This window comes from Mytilus californianus, unplaced genomic scaffold (genome assembly GCF_021869535.1).
Source record: "Mytilus californianus isolate M0D057914Y unplaced genomic scaffold, xbMytCali1.0.p SCAF_5, whole genome shotgun sequence".
Taxonomy (NCBI): Eukaryota; Metazoa; Mollusca; class Bivalvia; order Mytilida; family Mytilidae; genus Mytilus; species Mytilus californianus.
Window position 1 is genome coordinate 26,150,876 of NW_026262701.1, and position 22,827 is coordinate 26,173,702.

Consider the following 22,827-nt stretch of genomic DNA (forward strand, 5'->3'; position numbering starts at 1 on the left):
TAAACGTAGGTACAGTCATATCCTCCATAATGGTCAGTAGTTGCTGCTTCATTAGGGACACCCGTCGTGTTTATATTAGGCATCTTACAATGACTGATTTATTCATGTATTTTCTAGACCTAAGACATCATCAAATTCACTAACCAATTCGATGACCCTTACACTTGAAGTTATTGAAGTTTGAATGAAAGGTTAACACACGTGAAGTCTGTTTTCAAATATTATGCTGTTGTCATTGTGTTGTCTTGTCTTTGTTGTGCTATGTACGTTTGTTTTAAGCTTGTTAATATATTGAAGTTTGAATGAAAGGTAAACACACGTGAAGTATAAAAAGTATATGCAAAAATTATAGGAAAATGACAATTGTACACTTAATTACTTTGGGCAATTCCGTAGGACATTATTAGAAAATATACAATATGTACACTTTATCTTTTAGGTAAATTGCATTATTGAAGGGCAATACGAACTAAATAAAGTTATGACAACTTTCAATAGCAATGGGTTTTACGTTGGAATACAGGTATGTATTAAATTTATGCAAACGGATAAATTGTTTTGAAAATTATTCTCTTATACCAAGATGTCATCCAAGTAAAAAATAGTCATTTTCACACGTTGACCTTTCTATGTCATATTCTATTAACATATAGTTCAATAGCCCCTAGATAATCAGATGGAAATATTGCAGTAAATTAATCGGAAAGGAGGTACAAATTTGGTATTCTACAAACAATCATTTGTATCAACATCATTTTTATAATCCTTTCACAACAATCGAGTGTCATACAACTATAATTGTTTGTGCGGGTTTATATCAATATTACTCAAATTCCTTCACTGTTCATTGAATGCCATATGCTTATTTGACAATATAGAATTTGCTCCTAAACGTCAGAGCAGTTCCAAGAATCACTTTTTTTCAAAAAGAGTAACTTGTTTATCATTATTCATTCTAAACATGAGACGTATAAGTGAAAACATAAGTTTTATTGCATAAGGTCAATTATTTAGTTTAATAACATAAACGGTACCAATGCTAATGCACAAGATGCGCATTTCGACAATTGATGTCTCTTCATTGATGCTCGAGGCTAAAACATTTGAATTTCCAAAACATAACACAAATGTTTTTGTGCCATTTTTTTCAGACAAACAGTCCTGTTGAAATTGAAAAAGGTGGCACAGCTAAGTTAAGATACTGGTTAACTGTACCTTTGTCGTGCAGAAATTGCAGTGTTCATCTCACTATTGTGGATACTGTAGCATTAGGAGTTCATAATGATGACAGTTGTGATGGTGACATTGTAACTCTCTCTCAGAGGAATGGATGCGATTTTGAAATAGAAAATGAAAACTGGAATGTGTCAAAGACTCTTGCCATAAAACACAGACCAAATCGACAATACGGAGTTCATTTAGATACATTTCTTATTAAACTGCGGGCGGTTGTGTCTGAAAATATTATGACTGTAGAGGAAGTGCCAGACATTAAGGTTAGTATATACTGTACTTAATAACAACACAGTAGAGGTGTATAGGAAGGTAACAATGTTAAATCTTTTTATTAATCTCTTTTATTGGTGTAATCTTAAAACTCTTCAACATCAAGGAATGAAGAAATGTACTCTTTAGACAAGAATTAATAAATGACCATTGTCACTTCTTATAAATCTATGGTGAAATAAGTATTATTTCTATTTATAGTAATAATATGTAATTTAAAATGCAGATCTAAAATATGAATAAACATTTAGAACAAAAATATTTTGCAAAATTTAGAATTTTAGCCATTGAATGGATTTTTATTCTATAATTGAACTACAGCCAACATATTATGCAGAATACAAGCTCACGTAGTAATACTACCAAACATTATGAAAACATTTTGAGTTAAGTTTGGTTTGTCTTATCAATCGTAGGTCAAAGTCATTCAACATGATACAGAGTGGCATTCAAAAGTTTGTTCTGCTTACACTGATCCCCATATGACAACTTTTGATGGCTTGTAAGTATTTCTCTTACTACATATTAATGAATTCAAAGCGACAATTATCAAAAATACCAGGCTTTTAATTTGATAAACCATAATGGCGACATATTGTCAACATAATGAACATCAAAAAGGCGCTTGCATTAAACAATTGGTAGGTCAAATACATTACAAAATTGCAGAGCATTCAAAATCAAATATTTCAAATTGAAAATAATACATAAGGGTTACTAATAAATAAACATTTATTGAACAGTTAATGTACAGACAGTGACAGCCTCAATGATTTTTATGTCAGCATCAGAGTGTTGCCAAACGTCAACCAGCAGTGATTTCAACCAAAATCATGAGGGATTCCAGGTTTATAATTTAGTACAACATACGTCCTAATGCGTCTACTAAAGACTCTTGAGTTGCGCTCAAATCAAAGCAGTTGTGATGCAAAATCATTTATGATAATGAAGAGCAATCAATAGCTAAAATTACAAAAGGTCCGGCCAATTCAGAAACAATATAGAACATTTTTGTCAAGATTGTAAGAAACTTGTAAATAGCGAATATAATTTTGCACATTTATGACTATTATCGCATTGTTGATATTGACTTTTGAACGGTTTTATTGCAAGTTACACTGAAATATTTTGACTTTGTGTGTTGATTTAGGCACTATGAACATCAACACAGAGGAACGTATACAATGTTTCGTAGCAAACTGCAAAATATGGAAGTAAGTAAAGAAATATCTTGTATGAAAGAGTTAAATAAATCGCTTGGAATCAACTATTTACATTCAAAATGTATATTTGTTTTCGAATGGTATTGTCTATTGAAAAACAATAATATCTTCAATTCCACCTATATGCATTTGACCTATAATGGTTTAATTTTATAAATTTTGACTTGGATGGAGAGTTGTCTCATTGGCACTCATACCACATCTTCTTATATCTATTATGAGAATTAATGAATGCACTTTCTGACCAAAATAGAATTAAATAAGATAAACAACACTAATTACTGAACAAATACAATTATATTGTAGCAAGCAGTGAATAGCACTGAGTTCTTTCTTATTTATCGAAATGTAAATAAAACTACCACACACACACACACACACATGTTGGTGGTTGATATGGTCTGATGTACTATGCGGTATTTTTACACTATTAAAAATACTTGCAAAACAGAAAGATTGTTCAAATGAAAAGATGAAAAAAAACTACTAGTCACTATAAACGTTCAACTATCTATCTGCTGTTCAAAGTTTAAATTGTCATATATTTGTATCATATGCAGGTTCAAATTCAGCTAACAACTTGTTACAGTGACACAGCCTTCTGTGCATGTGGCATCGCTGTCAGAGCTGGAGCCGATGTGTTTATTATCAATTTTTGTGATGGATGGTCTGTTATACAATACGCTGCTTGTGAATATTCACCTGTTCTACATGTTTCTAAGATGACACGTAATAATCAGCACTACAGAGTATGTATGCAAATAAACGAAATATCACTCTTTTTGGAGATTGCGGATATAACTTACAAACTTAGTTCTTAGTTTTCTATGCTGTGTTTTGTGTACTATTGTTTGTCTGTTGTTCTTTTTCTTTTTAGCCATGGCGTTGTCAGTTTATTTTTGACTTATGAGTTTGAATGTTCCTCTGCAATCTTTCGCTTCTCTTTTACAATCAATTTTGATTTACTGTATTGATTATCTTGAATTTAGACATTACTACAAAACATCTTCAGTTTATAAGTTGTGAGCAGTTAATGTGGGTAGCTTATGATCAATTACAAAAGAGAGGCTTAAGATACTAAAGGGACACATTTTCACAGTGTTATATAGTCTTCTCTGTCAGCAAAACCGTCTTTCCCACCAGATTTAGGAGCTAGGACTTTGCATGAAAAGGCCTTTTAAGAAATCCTATAATATTTGACATCAAAACTTCTAAAGTCCATTTAAGATCTATAATATATCTTCAAAAAGAAAACAAAATATAATTTGCATATCATATGTTACAGATAATTTTATGTTTCATCTTTTACTCACATTTATACGGAAAACCTTAAATTAACATTGTCGTAGCCCATTATTTATCTGTAGTGAATATTTGTTACACAATCCATTTATTCAGTAGGACACGTATCAGCAGACCAACTATTCAAATGCCATCAACATCTCAATTAATTGGCGTTCAAATGATAAACACATTACCTGATTGTACTCCTTTTAACTGACATTTAAATGCTCCATATTATATAGAATTGTGAATTAGACCTCTAACCAGTTGTTGTCACAGTCAATTCGTTCAATTGATTACATGTTGCTTGCCTTGTTGGTGAATTTTAAATAGACACCTAACGATTTATTTTTATATTACTCTGGAAAAAAAATTTGAAATTAATTGTCAATAATTTTTATAAACTCTTTGACAGTGTGAACATAAGTGACAATTTTCCATTCGTAGAGAAGATTAGTTTTTTATTTTATGCTTGGAAATTCTTGTAAAAACAAAATTGTCTGAAATTGTCTGATTTTTTGTTATTAGAAAAAAACACGTGAAACTGTAACATTGCATACATGTCAATATGCTCTCTTGTGTCTTGGTTCAAGATTTATTCAAAAAGATATGTGGTATTATGCATACAAAAAAAGGACAAAAAACGTTAACGATGGATGTCTTAGTTTTTGTGTTCTTGTCTTTCATTGTTGCTTATGTGCTTTGTCTATAGAGTGTCTATATGCCAGTTTGTGTTTTTGTTGTTGACATAGTTGTTTGTTTTTATAGTGATCACTTTAATAACACAATTTAGATCGCTGTACCCCAGGTTTTGACACTTTTACGTATTATGTCTTTTTGTTTTGCTCACACATTGTTGTCAATATAATGGAATTCTATGCGACTGTCATACATGTGAGATGTTTAGCTATAAAACCAGATTTAATCTACCATTTTCTACATAACAGTTGTTTTCAATTCGTTTGATGTGTTTGAGCTTTTGATTGTGACGTTTAATAACGGACTTTCCGTTTTGAATTTTCCTTGAAGTTCGGTATTTTTGTTATTTTATTTTTTATGTTATCTATTACACTTTATATAAACTGAAAAAAAAACTTACTCTTTTCGAATGACGTGTTTTGCCATTTTTAATATAGATAAAATGCTTATAAATTGTAGATAGTGTTTCCTACTGGTACATCGGTTGCTGTAAGAGTAGCTAATGTTAACTTCTTAGACATAGAAATCCGACCTTCAGCTGATGATTTCAATAATACGGAGGGTCTATGTGGAACTGTTACTAACAGTTGTGGTGATGACTTTCGATTACGAAATGGAAATTCAATAATGGTAGCTGCTAGCTGCCATAACAGTTTATACTCCTTTGCTAATAGTGAATTTTCTAATTCATGGATGTAAGATATATTTAATGCATACATACTATCAGTAAATACTCTGTTCTACTCTAAAAGTTTGTTTTACTCTATACGTTATTTTTGAACATTTTTGGGGTTGATGTACATTAATTTTCGTTGGTACCAACTTTTGTGGATATTTAATTTCGTAGTTTTGCTAGGTTTCCTCACAAGTCTATAGAAATTACATTTTATCATTTATAAGATAGTGTTATATACATTCATTCTAACTTATCAATGACTTCACTGTTTGTTTTTCAATTATAACATACTGTATATTTTCCTTTTATCTCAAGAAAAGAAAATGCAAGTTTGTGTGGATCAATTTCAACATTTTGAATAATTGCTGTTGATAGTTGTTTGTAAATATCTCATGTATACTCAAGTACACCAAGGAATGTTCGTCGTTGACACAATGTAGACATTAAAAGTTTTACAAGCAAAAGGTGAGATCGTGCATTGAAGATATTTTCCTTGCTATAGATCATTCACGGACATTTACAAATTCACAAAACTTTATTCCGATGATATTAGATATTAGGTTATATGTCTTCATCCCGACAGGATGTTGATTACATATCATGTACAGCTTAAACATAAAAAGATTCTGCAAGGCCGCATAGAAAAGTAAATTCAATCTTTCTACACACATTTTGACATATTTTTTAGTGTACCACAAGGCGATGACTTATTTTCCCTGAGCGAAAACAGTTCGCTGTCCGTCTGGCACAATACTGACAACTATTGCAAATGTACTCCTAGAGAAAATGGTACTTTAAGTGACAGATGTGGTAATCATTTATACCCTAGTGTCTATTGTACTGATTCCGGTTTTGAGTCTGTAGAAACAACATGCAGAAATAATGTTTCACCTGGAAACTATGTTAAAAACATACCAATAATGAAGGAAGAAAATCATGTAACAAAAGTATGTAATTCCTGTGATCTTTTTATGTACAAATCAATGATCAAAAGAAAATGAAAAACTACTTAGTACATAAATGCATACATTTTCTATTTCAAACAAAAAAATATCAGCAAATAACACGATTTATCCAACCTATCATATTCAACGAATGTTGTAATATCATGCAAATGTGTTATATTCATACAATTATTTTTACAATATATGTACGGAGTTCAATTATACTTGTGTTTATACTCCCTCCATAATCACACGTTCAAAAATTTAATCGTTCTATTATTTGCTGCAGTCTGAATTTGACTGAAAGTGTATTCAGAAACGTATCATAAATGCAATATATGAAATATTTGTTTGATATTCCTTTTTAAGGTAAAGTACTACGGGCAGTTGTAGTAACCTCCAAAAAAAATACACTTAACTCTAACATGCACAAGTACACGTTCTTTGAAATGTAATCATCAGAGTTAAAGATATTAATGATGTAGATTTCCGTATGAATTTTTACAATACTGATAATTGGTCACATGTTTTAGTCTTATATCTTTGTTACAGGGTTACCCTGCCCTGTTTGGTCTTATTTTTCCAAGCTACGTAAACCGTATATATGTTATTGTATCTCACTTTTCTATGGTGTCCTTCAAGTATCTAACATTTTTTTTATATTTGGTCTTTGCAGTACTATATTTATATAAAAGCCATATGATACATTATCAAAAAAGGTTGCAGAGCATGAAAACAGAAAGTACTTTCAAACAACTGCCAAATTGTCCAAGGAGAATCTTGTCTGAGCAAGTTCAGATTTTGATGCATCAAACTTGAATGCATTATTTATGCCCCGTTTACGCAGCTAACACAGGCACATGAAGCCCCATGCTTTACTTTCCAATTGATCGTGTACTGCTTCAATATGAAGATAACAATTTATAAACTGAACTTTAAAAGCGCTTTCTTTCGTTATCTTCTTCAGGGACGCTCAAAACCAAAAACTGTAAAGCATATATGTATAAAAATACGAAAAACGTGAAAAGAGCTATATGAACAAACGGGAGCTGAAAATCTGTAATTTAACCAATCATGTCCTATTTCTGATCGTGACACTTTGACTCAGAGTGATTTTGCATGTGATTGTTGCGGTGATGCATATCAGAAAGTAAAATAACAAAAATACCGAACTCCAAGGAAAATTCAAAACGGAAAATCTCTTATCAAATGTCAAAAATCAAAAGGTCAAACACATTAAACTAATGAAAAACAACTGTTTTATGCCAGGAGACGCTTAACTGTCGACGCATCCGGTCTCGCTTCATTTGGAACTCATAATGAAATACATGAAATGTCTATCTCTTGACCATCCATTATTTTGTAGATTTTTTATGTCAATGGATTGCAATCTTGTTGACCTATATCTTAATTTTCTTTTTGTGAAAAATTAAAGTGAATTATTGAAAAAAACGTAGTCATGAAGATACTAGACTGTAAACATCTCAAAGAAAATTCAATAAAAGATCTCTTCTGGATCACTTGTCCTGAAAAGTGTCATACTCTAATTTCTCTCTCCATGATTGATAATTCCTTCCTACGAAAATGCATTAAATTTGTCTTCTTTACCCTTGGCTTTGTTGACAATTTTGTTCATAAGTTTTATTTGCTTTATCGCATGCACCATCTCACGGAAAATCTCAAAATTAAATGAAAGTGTAAGACGATGACATTGAGTTTTCAAAATACTTTTCTTGCAGCCTCCATACATTCATGAACATGAATTTACTTTGAATGAATCTATCAGCTACTGTAAAGAACACTTGAACAACAAAGATGCCTTTCAGTTGTGTTCCGAGATAAATAATATACCAAGTCAGCACTTTGAGGAGATTTGTGCAATGGATGTTTATGTAAGTTTAACCCACAGACATATAGTTGAATGTGATTGATTCGTTTAAATGTTTTTCCATTGGTTTACATTTGATAGACTTATGCTGCCAAAACTTCTTTTGTAACCAGTGATAATACTATGTCGATTTTACGACGAGAGACACTTGGGATCCTTATAAGGTTGTAATTGAAAGAAAAACTAACAAATGTTTGAATTAAGCATCTTTAGAATTTAACACTTTTTTCTTGTGGATATTTTATTTCCATTCTATGTAGCAACATTCCAGCAGCGCCTGCATACGGATATATCTCCCAATTGATTCCCGTGCTTGTATTTCCTATCATGATTTCCTTGATAGAGGATTGCTGCTCACAAGGAAGCTATTAAACCAAGAGTTCCAAATGGTGAAGTTGAAATCATCCCTTCGTAAATTTTACGGACGCCATTACGAGTTGGTTTACTGTTATGGAATAACCGTTTCACAGATGATATCGGATATGTTCCTTATGTCGTAACTACAATACCCTTCCCTTTTCACGAATGTGACTTACCGAATTAGACTACTTACCGGATTTGTAATAACATAAGCAACACGACGGGTGCCACATGTGGAGCAGGATCTGCTTACCCTTCCGGAGCACCTGAGATCACCACCACTTTTTGGTGGGGTTCGTGTTGTTTAGTCTTTAGATTTCTATGTTGTGTCATCTGTACTATTATTTGTCTGTTTGTCTTTTTATTTTTGGCCATGACGTTGTCAGTTTGATTTCGATCTATGAGTTTGACTGTCCCTTTGGTATCTTTCGTCCCTCTTTTATCTTTGTTTAGACTAAGAAACTGAACATAAAAGTCCTTCGGTCTTTTATTCAGTTTTTTAAAGTATATTCTGATAAAAAAAAGTCAAGACACTCAAACTGTATTTAAGGATTTGAGAAAGACGTAACTTTCACATTATAGTTTAGTAGGAATAATTATTGTTAAGAATTGTCTGGTAGTTTAGATGAAAAATGATCAATTCTGTGTTATATAAGAAGCAGGTATTTTGCTTTTATTAAAATAAAACAGAACTAAATATGTATTGTTACACATTTATTAACATTTGTTGGTCTATACTAAGGCGATACTTATATTTTGACATTGCACAAGATCGTGTCTTTCTCAGACTGCTTAAATAATGCGTAATGATTCATAAATATACCCCCACTCTAGGCCTAAATGACATTCACCTTACCCGTCCGTTTGTTCGTCCTTCTATTCGTGCATTCATCCAACAAATATTTCAGTCACACTTTTCACAAACGGCACTACTGAAAGGCATGACTTAATAATTGACCTGTAACTTGACCATAATGTCTCGAGTAAACACTTGTAGGATCTGTCAGACACCTACTTCCTGTTTACCAACAAGTGGTGTATGCTAAGCATGTAAATGCATACATTCTTGTTTTATAGTCTGGGGAAATTTGATTTATCTGTTATTTTTAATGGACTTTGAACTGGCTTTCCGTATAACTGTGAATGATACTTTGTGTCTTTCGGTGCCTTGTGTCGGTCTGATGAGCAAACCTTTCTAAATGATTTGACACATGTTTTGCTTTTACTTTTACTGTCCCAGAGAGTAGGGTTGAGCGATTTGAAACATGTTTACCCCGTCTCATTTTTATGTACATGTCCCAAGTCATAAGCCTGTAATTCAGCATGATTTTCATTGATTGCTATCTGTCATATTTATTTTTAATCTTTCTAGTTTGTTTTAGTAGATATAAGTACTTTGGTTTTCTCATTTGAATTGTTTAATAGTTTACCATGCTGGGACCTTTAATAGCTTACTATATAGGGTGCTATACTGGTTTTGCTTTTTGTTGAAGGCCTCGCAAACTGAGTTGAGCGGTAATAATGATATGTATACGGATACAAGTATTTTTCGGAAAAGTCCGTCTCAAAATTTGAAGGTATTTTAGGGTTGTTTGGGTTAATTCATGCACATAGGCATATAGTCCGCATTAAAAAGAAATTAAATTAGATCAAATACATTTATGTTTGTGATTACTGTCAAAAGACATTAACATAATAGAATTGAGTTGGTGTCATGATATAGCTATTTCGAAATATTTACTTGACATGCAATGAAAATAGCATCGTCATAGATAATTCAAGTGCTCCTTGTGCCTGATTAAAAATTTATTTAACGCTGTTATTTGTTATAAATGTTCAGGTATGAAATCATCAAATGTAGTGCTGAATACTTATGAAATAATCGCCTTTGGAAGTTAGGGAAAACGATCAATGAATTCTTCTAACAGAATGCTATGAATAGTTTAACTGCATGCATTTAGAAAGCTTACTAAAATATATCTATATTTATGACTAATAGATATCAAAACTCTGGATACCAAAAATAGGAAACAACTATATATAACTGAATATCCACTGAATGCATGAACACTCCTTGCTCGGTTTTCTTAAGTTAAATTATTAACAAGGAGAACGATTCCAATCAAAATGTCATTTATGAAAAACGACGATCAACAAAATTATTTTCGACAACAGGGGATTCAATCGTTTAAAGTTTAACACTTATGCCCCTGATATAACTCAACTGATAAAAAACAGCTTACAAAAAGGTGGCATATTTAACAGATTACTAAAAAAAAGTGACAAAATATTATATTAATAATAAAATCACAAAACCAACATCATATATACAAGGTGGTAAGTTATTGGGGGAAGGCAGTGGGTTTTCCAGAGAAAACTTGTCCACCTTTCTTGTCGCAGAACAATTTCAACGTCATAAGACATCTGTCATTTGATTGGATCGCTAAATGTAATGATTGAATGATCATGTAATATATACTTAATTCAAATTGATTGTTTGATTCAAATAGAAGTTGTCCACAGACGATATGAATTTATATTAATAAATAATATTTGATAAATTTCTCTTGAATTTTCTAGATTTATCGTAATTGTACTTGTATAGAATTAGATCGTGAAGGATTTTTATGTAAGGACCATAAAACGATTATATACTATTCGTCTAGTAACTTAGTATTCGAGAAGTTTTCATTCTGTTGTCTTGTTCGAAGAGTTTATGATTTATAGTACCTAAAAAGTATTTTGAAAAATACCGAACTCCTAGGTAATGTCAAAAGGGAAAATCCATAAAAACAGACAAAATCAAACGTTAGACTAATTAGTATATAGATATTTTCTAAATCAAGACAAATGACTTATTTTCAGTAGATCAAAAGAGTTATGCTTGAATTGTTCTCATATTCAACGAAATAACTTCATTATTTTACAGTTGACACATACCTATCTATGGATATCACACACTTATGAAACACTGAAGTTAAGATGTTTACAAGAAATAAATATAAATAAAACTTTACAAACTAGTCATACAAAGGAAGGAAGCTCATTCATAGAAATGAGAGGGAAAACACTTTGTCCAGGATTTACACAGAACTGCAATGGGCAAGGCGACTGTTCAAACGGTATTTACATCTTCCTATTCTTAAATTATCAGAAGTACTATTATTAAAATTTTGAATGGTAAGCCTTACCTTGTCTTGATGTAAACTTTTTATGTATTATATACAGTGTGCGTGTCTTTTGAAATTGTTTGTCTTAATGCATATAAAAACAATCTACACATTTTGACCATGTATCGATACAGGATATCTACACCATTCTTGTTTGTCATTGGTTGTTCGCCTGGTTTTTCGGAGAAGTCGGATGTTGGTGGTTGCTAAGACTTTTTATATTGTCCAATATTTTTTATCATTCTGTTATACATTACGTGTATCAGAATGGAACGACTATTTGATCAAAAACGTCCGATACCACAACTGCCTACATTGTGAATTGATTGTTTGGTTCTAGATCTTGTTTTATGTGGTCATATATTCAACATCTCTTTTGTCATACATTATTCTTGATACACCGCAGCATGACGATACTGTCAGCTATTTTTTTTAAATATTAATACGTGCTGTTTATTCTAGTTTCACTATTATATTTTTATCTTTTAACATGGTTTTTTTTCCCGATCACATTGCATACATGGCACCTTTATTACACCTTTTCGTCATACTTCGAAGTTACGTTAATCCATATTTTACAAGAAACTTTTGTGTGTTTCGTCCATGATCTATATCAATACATTTCAAATTATATCTGTAACGCTTTCAAATATTTGTAACCGAAACAACTTGTGAATCGTTTTATAGTGTTTTACTAGCATTATAAAAAATACGTAAAAACAGAACAATTAGAACAAATTGTAATATTAAATACACAAAGCCTTTGAAAATCTAAACTTGCAAAATTTTACCGTTTTTTAGAAATTAATTCGTAATGAAAATGTTTCTAAAGTAAGATTTCAAATCGTTCACGTTTTGTAACTTCTCATTCTATCTTCTCACTAAATTATTACTTCGATATAATTTAGAATTTAGAAAACGAACTAGCATGATGAATGTTCCAATTCTGACTGGCTAGATAAGTAATGTGAGTTTTTTTATTTACTGTTGTGCAAAGTATTGTTAGAATTTATAATGCGTACAATAACACACACTAACGAAAAATACACAATATACCTTTAATACGTGTTTTCAGATTCTTTCCGATAAATTGTTATCAAAAGACCCTATATCATTGTTCATCCATTCACAGTTATTCTTGGCTTCTTAAGTGAACGCTCCTTACAGTGTAACTTGCATTTCAGTTATATAACAAATTAATATTAAAGGTTGTTAAAAATTCATTAATGTGCAATTAAATACAAATGAGTAAACTCTTTTGGGACAATTAAAAATGTGTCTTTCCTATTCATCAGGTACATGTATGTTTGTTAAACTTCAACGGTCGTGTTAATACTTAAAAGTTTATCAATAAAAATTTCAGGCATGTGCATTTGTAGTTCTGGATTTATTTCACCAGACTGTTCTATCAGTATAGAAACCGTTCCCACTGTCGACCATATTCAAAATAATGGACTGTGTGATATATCTAAAGGAGCATGCAGTACACTTCACGTGTATGGGCATATCATATACGAGGCAAACATGATATTTTGTAAAATTCAAACATTTTATGTAAGTAGATTTGATAAAATGACTGATACTATATGTTCTTAATTCATGACAATATTCGGTAATGAAGGTATGGATTTTTTCCCCGTCAGCTACAATTTATCTATGCACTGTATATAAACTCGTGATTATGGTAATTATAAACATGTGTATTGTTTAATGATTGTCCATGAATCCGATAAAAGTCGTCAACGTAGTCAATGTCAACAGTTTAAATTTCAAGATCATATACTTTCAATAGTTCCAATGAATTCAGACTTCATTTAAATAATGATTTTAACAGATACCGTAGGTTGACTGTGGACAATGATTACGATTTCCTGTGGCAATATGATAAACTTACTGGCAGAATTTAAACAGCAAAACATGTAGCTAAGTTTTAGATTACTCCTCCCACTGTAGAAAACTATAATTTGTGTGGACACTTGGTTCAAGATATTCTGAACCATCAAATAAATAATACTGACCGAAAATACCATGCAACAGAAATTCGTTCTCAGTTGATAAATGCTGGGTTGAGTATTCGTTAAAATATAAAATATATAAAAACACAAGTATTTGTTTCATATTTTATAATTGCTTGCTCGTTCCGTAAATAATGATCTAGACGAATTAAAAGATTCCAGCTGATATGTTAATCTTTACAACTGAATGAAAACATTTGTTCTTAATTCTATGCCTATTTTGTAGATGTTTGAAGACAACACATTCAAATACGGATCTTACAAACTTGTCGGAGGAAAAATTACTTCATTAATAGAGATTGAATGCCAAATCCCTATTGAATTATTTATAGAACAAAAATTTACATCTTACATTGCTAGAGGATTTACTGTCAACGTTGGTTATAATGGCAGTTTGTTTAAAACAAAGACATTGAAATATTTCGAGTTTAATCCAAAATGTCAGATACCAAGAGGAGCTGAAAAAGATAGATTCTTCGAAATTGCTGTAAGTAAATTCTTTAATTCATTTCTATAGAAGGTATCATGATTTTCATGTTCGATTTCAAAATATCCAGCATGATGTTTATAAGTTATACACTATTAAGATTATTTAAATTTGTGAATTTCGACAACTTTTAAGGATTTATTCAAACTTTAAAATTAAATGATCAAAAATTCGAAAAAAAAATTTATTTCGGAAAGAAATTTGCATTCTAGTTACTAGGGTATAGAATGAACAAATTATGTATCTTTATAGAATGGTACATGTTTTGTGAATGGTAAATGTTACAGCAATAAGGAAACCAATCCAATCATCAGTTTTGAGTATTGTGATTCCCATAGAAAACAGCAAGAATGGAGTTTTAACGAAACGGTGAGCATGAACTTAGAAAGTATCTATTTATCGGGGATATTCAGTTGCATTATGTTTCTGTTAAAAGCAAGCTTGTCTAACACAACACCATGTTTCTCAAAAGTGTATGGTTCATAATTCCAGAACAAAATATATCGCATATTATGTCGACTTAGCATTACAGTTGTTTTAAAATTCCCCTTTTATGTTACAGTGAACACAAGGTTTGGTATATCTGCGAATGTAGTTATGCTAATGTTTGTTGTTGATTGCTTAACGCCAAATTTCAAATATTCTCTGCATACTATACTGAATGAATTAAGCTACAAGTTGGGTAAATTGAGAGTCAAAAATTAAGCCTCACAACAGGTCACAAGCGTTCCATACTAAGATGATTCTCGGTTACTTTATGGGTCGATATGTCGAAATGTAATAACAACAAAATCTATATACATTTACATTTCGATTGTCATATGCCAATACATGTCACTATTGGAATCGATTATCTACAATATATCAATATTGAATAACTTGACAGTGTCATAATTGAACATTATGGGTAATGCGAGTCTGAGAAAGATTTCAACTAACCAGAACAAATATATGATTAACATTTAACAAAATCAACATAAGATGGATGCAACAAAACTGAAAACAAAAGCGTTGTGAAAAAACTAAATTGGCGTGATGTGCCCGACATGTTATCATAGCATATACCTCTTTGCATGCGGCATCTGTCAAAGTATCTAGTAGTCAATGCCAATAATTATCAAATCTGATTAAAACAAATAGAAGCAAAAAATATTTGAAAACAATCATCGCATAGTTCTCTACGTACATTCGATAGGTGACTTCCTTGATTGTCCAAGTATAATGTGTCTAAAAGATGCCCTGAACGATGTAAAATTTGTGACTGTGGTGGTAAGCGATCATTGAGTCCTTGCTACTTGACTCGTGCCCTAAACTTAAGAATCGATTGTGGTATATTACTGTGTTTAAAAACAGTGTGCCGAGACAAAGAATCAAGATATTTTCCGTTCAGTATTAAATAATAATGCATGTGGAAACTTTATCAGTAATCTACAAAAGATTGAATTCAGTAAACGTTTAGCTGTTGTTTGTTTGTAAATAGAGCGTTTGTAAAATAGATGGAAAATACGTACCTAAGAGTAATTTGACCAGTAACAATGAATGCCAAAGCTGCAACCCTGAAAAATCAGTTTACAATTGGACAGTTGTTGATGTAAGTATTATCGTGCAAATTTAAAAGTACTAAAGATCAATAGCACCAATCCTCATCCGAACTTAAAATGTTCAGTAAATTAAAGATGAAGTTTGATTTTTGACATTTTTATTTCGTTGTATAATTTGATAGCTTCAAAATCTGAATACAAATGTAATTAAAATAGGTGTACAAACCAACGAAAACATGACAATTGTTATAATTTAGATAAATATCCAATCGACAGAACTGTGTTGCTTTAAAAATTATCAAAATACTACAGTTAGTGTAATGTGCTTTTAAACTCTAAACAAATGTGGTCATTACTTAGCTTGTAGACCAATATTTCTGAATTTACTGAACAATACAAAAATCAAAGAACGAACAACTAAATGTAGTTTCCAATGCATATACCTAAGTTAAACAAGAACATATTTAAATAAGGAACGCAAAAAAATCGAAAGCAATGTATCGGTAACAAAATATAAGTGGTCAATGATTTCAAGTTATGACACACAACAGTTCTTATTGTACAGTAATAATAACAAATCATATACTTGTGTTTTCTCTCCTATTTTATATTCCCAAGTCAAAAGGTAAACAACAACACCATCATAAAGTAGAATTGAATAACAATCAAAAGAAAATCAATAAATATATCGAACGACAGAATATTCTTCATAAGTTTAAACTGCTTTATGTAAAGTAAAATCTTATTCTTTTCTGTAATCCTGGAGTTTACACAAGCATAATATACAGTAAGACTAGTATCATTCTGCGTGTTGAATGTAAGACAATATTTTTATCAACAAAAGATGAATTGAAATTATGTTTAAATTGGAATATAATAATTAAACAAATACCGAAAAAATACAGATACGCATTTCGTGTACACAACCCGTGTTTCTGGAATAACCTTTATCAGGTACGGTCCACACCAAAAGGTTTGAAAGTAAAACAAAATATAAAACGTTGAAGAGCGCAGAAAATAAGGTGGTTCAACAGAACAGCAAACCTATCTTAAGGAAGTTCGCTCCTCTTGTTTTTTAATTTTTGCCAGATATTTGAAATTTAATAAAATCCTTGTTATTTTTTCAAAACTTAAGAAAGAAAAAAAGGTGCCAGTAAAAAATGTATGAAAAATCTAGAGAAAATAATTTCCCGCCAAATTGTCAATGGCTTATATCTCGAAAATAATCACACGAACCTTTCATTTTTTCTACTTTTTGGTTCCTTTATTTATATACTTTTATTTCTTAACTTGTTATTTTGAAACAGAGTAACGAACATCCTTAAGTAAAACCTTACATGAATATGCACTTTATTTTTCTAGTTTTACGCGTTGTTTCTGTCTCCCTTAAATGCATAAATAGTCAAATAAATTTCAATTCATTGCAATTTCTTAAGCAATATTAAATAAGGAGATAAGGTACGATTGCCAATGAGACAACTACTAGTATTCACAAGAGTCCAAATGACATGGATTTAATCAAGTCGACTGCTATCTGTTAATAACAAATGTTGTTTTGTTAAGATTTTATATTTCTTTGTTTTGCGAAATTTGTTATATTAATACAAATTGCTTTCTAATATTTTCAAAACTTGTTCGACTAAGGCAGATTAGTTAGAGAAGATACCTTGTAAACAATATTTTAGTTGCAGCAGCAAGGGCTAATATACCAACGATTATATTTTTTAAGGCCCTTGCATTGATATTGTTGCTTATTATATACAGTTTTAATAGTACTTTTTTGTAATTTTCAGAATGAATGTTTTATAAACTACACATGCTACAGCCCTAATGATCGCAATCCTCAACATGATGATGAGTATTGTGATCCTCTGAATAGTCAGATAAGTTGGACATTTAACGGTATTTTTATATTATGTTTTACCTTTTTATTACGTATATTTCTGAAACTGTTCTTAAATCAAATGATGTAACATTTCAGTTTCCTAATTGATGTAAGCTTGGAATGTGAACCGCTCATTTATTAACTATCACAGTTAAAGAAAAATATATTTTTACAAGAAGTATTTCATGAGCATTTGACACACATTGTTTGAAACAAAAGTCTCTTAACTTTATAAAATTGTTGTTGCAAACTGGGCTTATTATCATAGGAACCAGTAATAATCTGCGTCCTGCACAGTAGTATTAAAGGACATTTTAAGTCAAAATCCACATTAACATTCTGATGATGATCTACATATATCATTTTATAAAGTTGCAGCTTCCTTCGGCTAAGTTAGCTTTACATGATTTTGGCAGATCTTTGGCATATTTATCTTGCATTCCAAACGGTCTGTGTCGATAGTATATGAGTAAGGCTACCCAAGAACCACATGTCATTGCGCACACTTTTGCTCACGTTTACAGCTTGGTTGTTGCCGCTTTTCGCTATGATTATCCAACCATTTGCCAGTGCTGCATTACAAGCATTACTTAATGATTTATTTAAGTTGTAGTAAGACAATTGATGCAACTTCCTGCGGCGAAGTTGACGTTATAGTTCGAATTATGCGTCAATGAGACAGCAACTATAGTCTATAAACAAAACAAAAATAAGACATCTCGAGTTGTTCGGATTTCATTACATTTCTGCTAAGATATTCAATTTGAATAAGATCAGGAATCTGATATATTGGCCCTGACCTTAGTATATATATAATCACAAGGGCAAGGTCAGTATTAAAAATAAGTTTATGCCATTCACACTCAAGATACGCGCATGATAGACTGATCGAAATGTCATAGTTCACCTTATTTGCTATAAGTTGTGTCTATCGTACGTCTGTTCATAATTTGTTTATATTTTATGTAACACTTGATTCCATTGGAAAGGTTTTAATCCTCGCAGTCTAAAACCATAAGATTAACTATCTTAAATAGCTGTGGGAAAATATTCGAAAGTCCCGTTTTGTTTTCGGCAGATTGCAAATATTAACAAATATAATTATCTTCATTGTCATATTAGGAGGTACTAACTTGTTTTTTGTCCAATCTGATTCTAATAGAGGGAAGATAATAATGAACTATCTTATTTCACTATAAGTTAGGCTGCAAACCGTCAGACATACAGTTTTGGATATTTATTTTAGGCGTTAAAAGATATTTTGTTGTTTTGGCTTTGTTTCTTAACGTTCTAGATAAAGGTTATATCAGAAACGCATATCCTTCGTTTAAAATTAGTTTCATACTGTTTTAAGGTACTAGAGACTGAACAAAACGAATCAGATAAAAAATGGGGGTAAATTCAGATGCTCTGCAAGGGTTAGCAGATTTATTAAGGGTACCTTTAAGATAATTTGTTTACTTTTACTTACATCAGTATAAGGAAATAATATTTTTATAACACATATTTTAATGACTGAAATTGATTATTTTTAGAGTCCGTTTTAGTCCCTTATGTTCGACCAGCTCTTCTGAAGGTACACCAGACAACTATGAACGTTGACGTGGAGCGTTTATACTTTGAATGCGTCATCGACCTTAACAGACTTTTCTACAAGTTTTATGAAGTAACATGGACATGGGGAAGAAATCAGTCTTCAATATTGGAAAGTGATGTTAACAAAATGCAAAACCTTTGGTTAACAGAGAGTCGTTTTCACACTCTTGGAACAAATGCAAGTACAAAATGCATAAACATACAACATGCATCATTATTCTTAGGTTTCCATATTTGGCTTTGGAAAACAAAAGTTGTGCTTCATTACCCGTCCAAATAGGTCATAGTTAAGTAGTGATTTTCATGTCCGCCAATCTGTCAACTGACTGTCTACTTGTCCGTCTGTCATTGAGTCCGGGGTATCAAAGGAAACCAAGTTAGTGTCCTTTTTGTTGTTAGGGATGAGGGATGGATAAATACCCTGCCACGTCCAGTCTGTGTTTATGTTTGATGTTTTTCTGCTTTGTATCGATCTGATGAATTAGGCCTTTTTCAACTGATTTTTATAGTTTGTTCTTATGCTGTACTGTTACATCACTGTCCCAGGTTAGGGGAGGGTAGAGCGCTCACAAACATGTTTAAACCCGCCACATTCTTTATGTGCCTGTCACAAGTCAGGAGCCTGTAATTCAGTGGTTGTCGTTCGTTCATATCTGTCATATTTGTTTTGATATAAATTAGATAGGTAGTTTTCTCAATTGAATTGTTTCATATTTTTCATGTCGGGGCATTTTATAGCCGACTATACAATATGGGTTTTTCTCATTGTTGAAGGCCGTACAGTTGCCTATAATTTCTTACATCCACTTTATTTGAATTTTGGTGGATAGCTGTCTCATTGGCAATCATACTTCATCTCCTTATTTTTATAATGAACCAATTTTATTCAAACATTTGTGAGATGTTATGGATGACTAACTGTATTATCATTTGAAAATTAGGCCAATTTTGCTGTATGGTTCCTGTCTTAATTTTGATTCATTATCTGAAAAAAACTTAGTATTTGGTTTCCAAGGAAATATGGAAAACCACTGAACTAAATGGATTGGTAGTAAACGGAACACTATCGACCATTAAATATAGGGCTAGCTCGATTGAAGAGTTTGTTTTTGTTCTTTGTTTTGTAATTTGTTTTTTTGTTTTTTTTTTTATTTTAGTTTTTTTTTTTTTTTGCTTTGAATTACATTTTTTTTTCTGAATATATGGTTATCTAATGTTTTTTTATTACAAACAGTGAGATGTTAAACCAAATGGGTAAACATTTCAATAAAATTAATGTTACAGTTGTTAAAGAATTCAAGATGTACCGTTCTGTATCGTTCACATTTATTTTACTAGAATTTTGATTTAGAAAAACGCGAGATTATTTGAAGGAGGAATACATTTTTATTTTGAAATTTATCCTTAATTCCAACCAGTTCAATGCAGAAACTAAGTCTTTTATTTTTTCTAAATTAAACTACATTGTACATTACTAGACATAAACATTAACAACCTGGCCTTAATTTGATATTCTTCATTAACATAATTGTGTAAAACTATTTCAGTTAGTATTTTTTTTCAGTCTACAGTATTCTTAAGAGTATAATTCAAAAGTTCAAACAAGATAAACCTAAACAGAAAGCCTTTTTTTAAAAACGATGACAGTAATAGTCGCTGGCTATTAGGTGATATACCCGTTTTATTGTACATTGAGGGGTAAATATTTTTATTTAATCTTTTAATTTTCAATTTGGGATAAAGCGTATTGCTAAAATATGTAGTGTTAATACCGTAAATCTTTTGACAGATTTCATGCACTCTTCGAGGGAAACATTCACACGAAGATCAGGATGGTACTGTGTTTACCAGTGAACCGTTCTTTGCCGGTATTCATGTAAGTTGATATTTACCACTAAAATCTTTAATAGATACTTGTTTTACTGAGATGTTGTTTATAGAGCCTTTATTCCTGTTTTGTTTATGCTACAAGATACATGAGGCTTAGAGTTTTGTCACGGGGATAGGAGAGCAAAATTTGTTCCCAGTTCACTGATCACCGAACGGTATTATTCGAAAATAAGCTGAAGCAGGTTTGGCATTGCACGGAATTATTTGTGGATATCCACTTGAATTTTTGGTGCATATCTTGCTGCAGAAGCATTGTCACCATCATATGGTGTTTATATATCTCAACTTGTACGATTCGCTCGTGTATGTAACAATGTATTAGATTTTAGTGAGAGAAATTTATGTTTTACTGAAAAATTATTACACCAGGGTTTTCGATATCATAAACTAGTCAAAACATTTACTAAATTTTATCATCGGTATAAGGACATCATTCGTAAATATAACTCAACATGCAGATATCTTATACGTTCGGGTATTTAACATCCAATCTTTTATGGTAATAATATTTACAAAGCACAAAAATGTCAGTATTCACCTCAAAAGCTAACAAAACCTTTAAACAGTAAAATATAAACAGACTTATTAAGACGGGATATAGTTACGATACTGTTGTCAGGTCATTAAAGATTGCAAATTTTGCTTTAATATTAATTCACTTATAGTCTTTGCATCGGAATTAAACACATTTATTCTATAACCAGTTGTTGGCATGAAAAGGGTTATGTTCTTCTCATATATTTTATGACGGTATAATACTAAACCCCTAACAGGAGGGATTGTGCCTGATATTCATATGATGAAGACATAATCTTTTAATCAGTTTAATTAAGGTCTGGAGCTGGCATGTCAGTAACTGCTAGTAGTCTGTTGTTATTTATGTATTATTGTCATTTTGTTTATTTTCTTTTGTTTCCTATTCTGACATCGGACTCGGACTTCTCTTGTACTGAGTTTTACTGTACGTACTTTTGTGCGTTTGTTTTTTCTACATTGGCTAGAGGTATAGGGGGAGGGTTGAGATCTCAAAAAACATGCTTAACCCCGCCGCATTTTTGTGCCTGTCCCAAGTCAGGAGCCTCTGGCCTTTGTTAGTCTTGTATCATTTTTAATTTTAGTTTCCTGTGTATAATTTGGAATTTAGTATGACGTCCATTATCACTGAACTAGTATACATATTTGTTTAGGGGCCAGCTGAAGGACGCCTTCGGGTGCGGGAGTTTCTCGCTGCATTGAAGACCCATTGGTGGCCTTCGGCTGTTGTCTGCTCTATGGTCGGGTTGTTGTCTCTTTGACACATTACCCATTTCCATTCTCAATTTTATTGCTTTCTTTCACACAAATATGGAAACTGCTGAAGTTATACGGTTTAATATTAGGATTTCGGTGTACTTTTATCTGGTTGACACCATGAGGGATATTCTATAACTCGGTTTGTGCATCTATTCTATTTATAAAAAAAGGTGGCGGATCACACTTAAAGGACAATAAAAACTCATGGGTCAAAACACTGTTCAGAGCCTGAAAATAGCTTGTGCTCAACCAGTAAGGTCCAGCATAGATTTTACCTGAAAAGACTCGACATAATCTCGACAGTACTTAACTGTACTTAACTGTACTTAATAAGTCTGAGTGAGTACTTGATTATCTTGGTATAGTCTTT

At 31.6% G+C, this 22,827-nt stretch overlaps 1 protein-coding gene across 1 annotated transcript in view; it reads left to right on the top strand.

Annotated features, from left to right (window-relative positions):
- The first annotated feature begins 1,466 nt into the window (after window positions 1-1,466).
- Window positions 1,467-22,827, top strand: part of LOC127701925 (von Willebrand factor D and EGF domain-containing protein-like) — a 34,171-nt gene continuing 12,810 nt past the window's right edge. Inside the window, exons 1-2 of the mRNA XM_052205894.1 lie at window positions 1,467-1,496; window positions 5,172-5,342. Coding sequence (XP_052061854.1) covers window positions 1,467-1,496; window positions 5,172-5,342 — 201 coding nt within the window. The remainder of the gene's footprint in view (window positions 1,497-5,171; window positions 5,343-22,827) is intronic.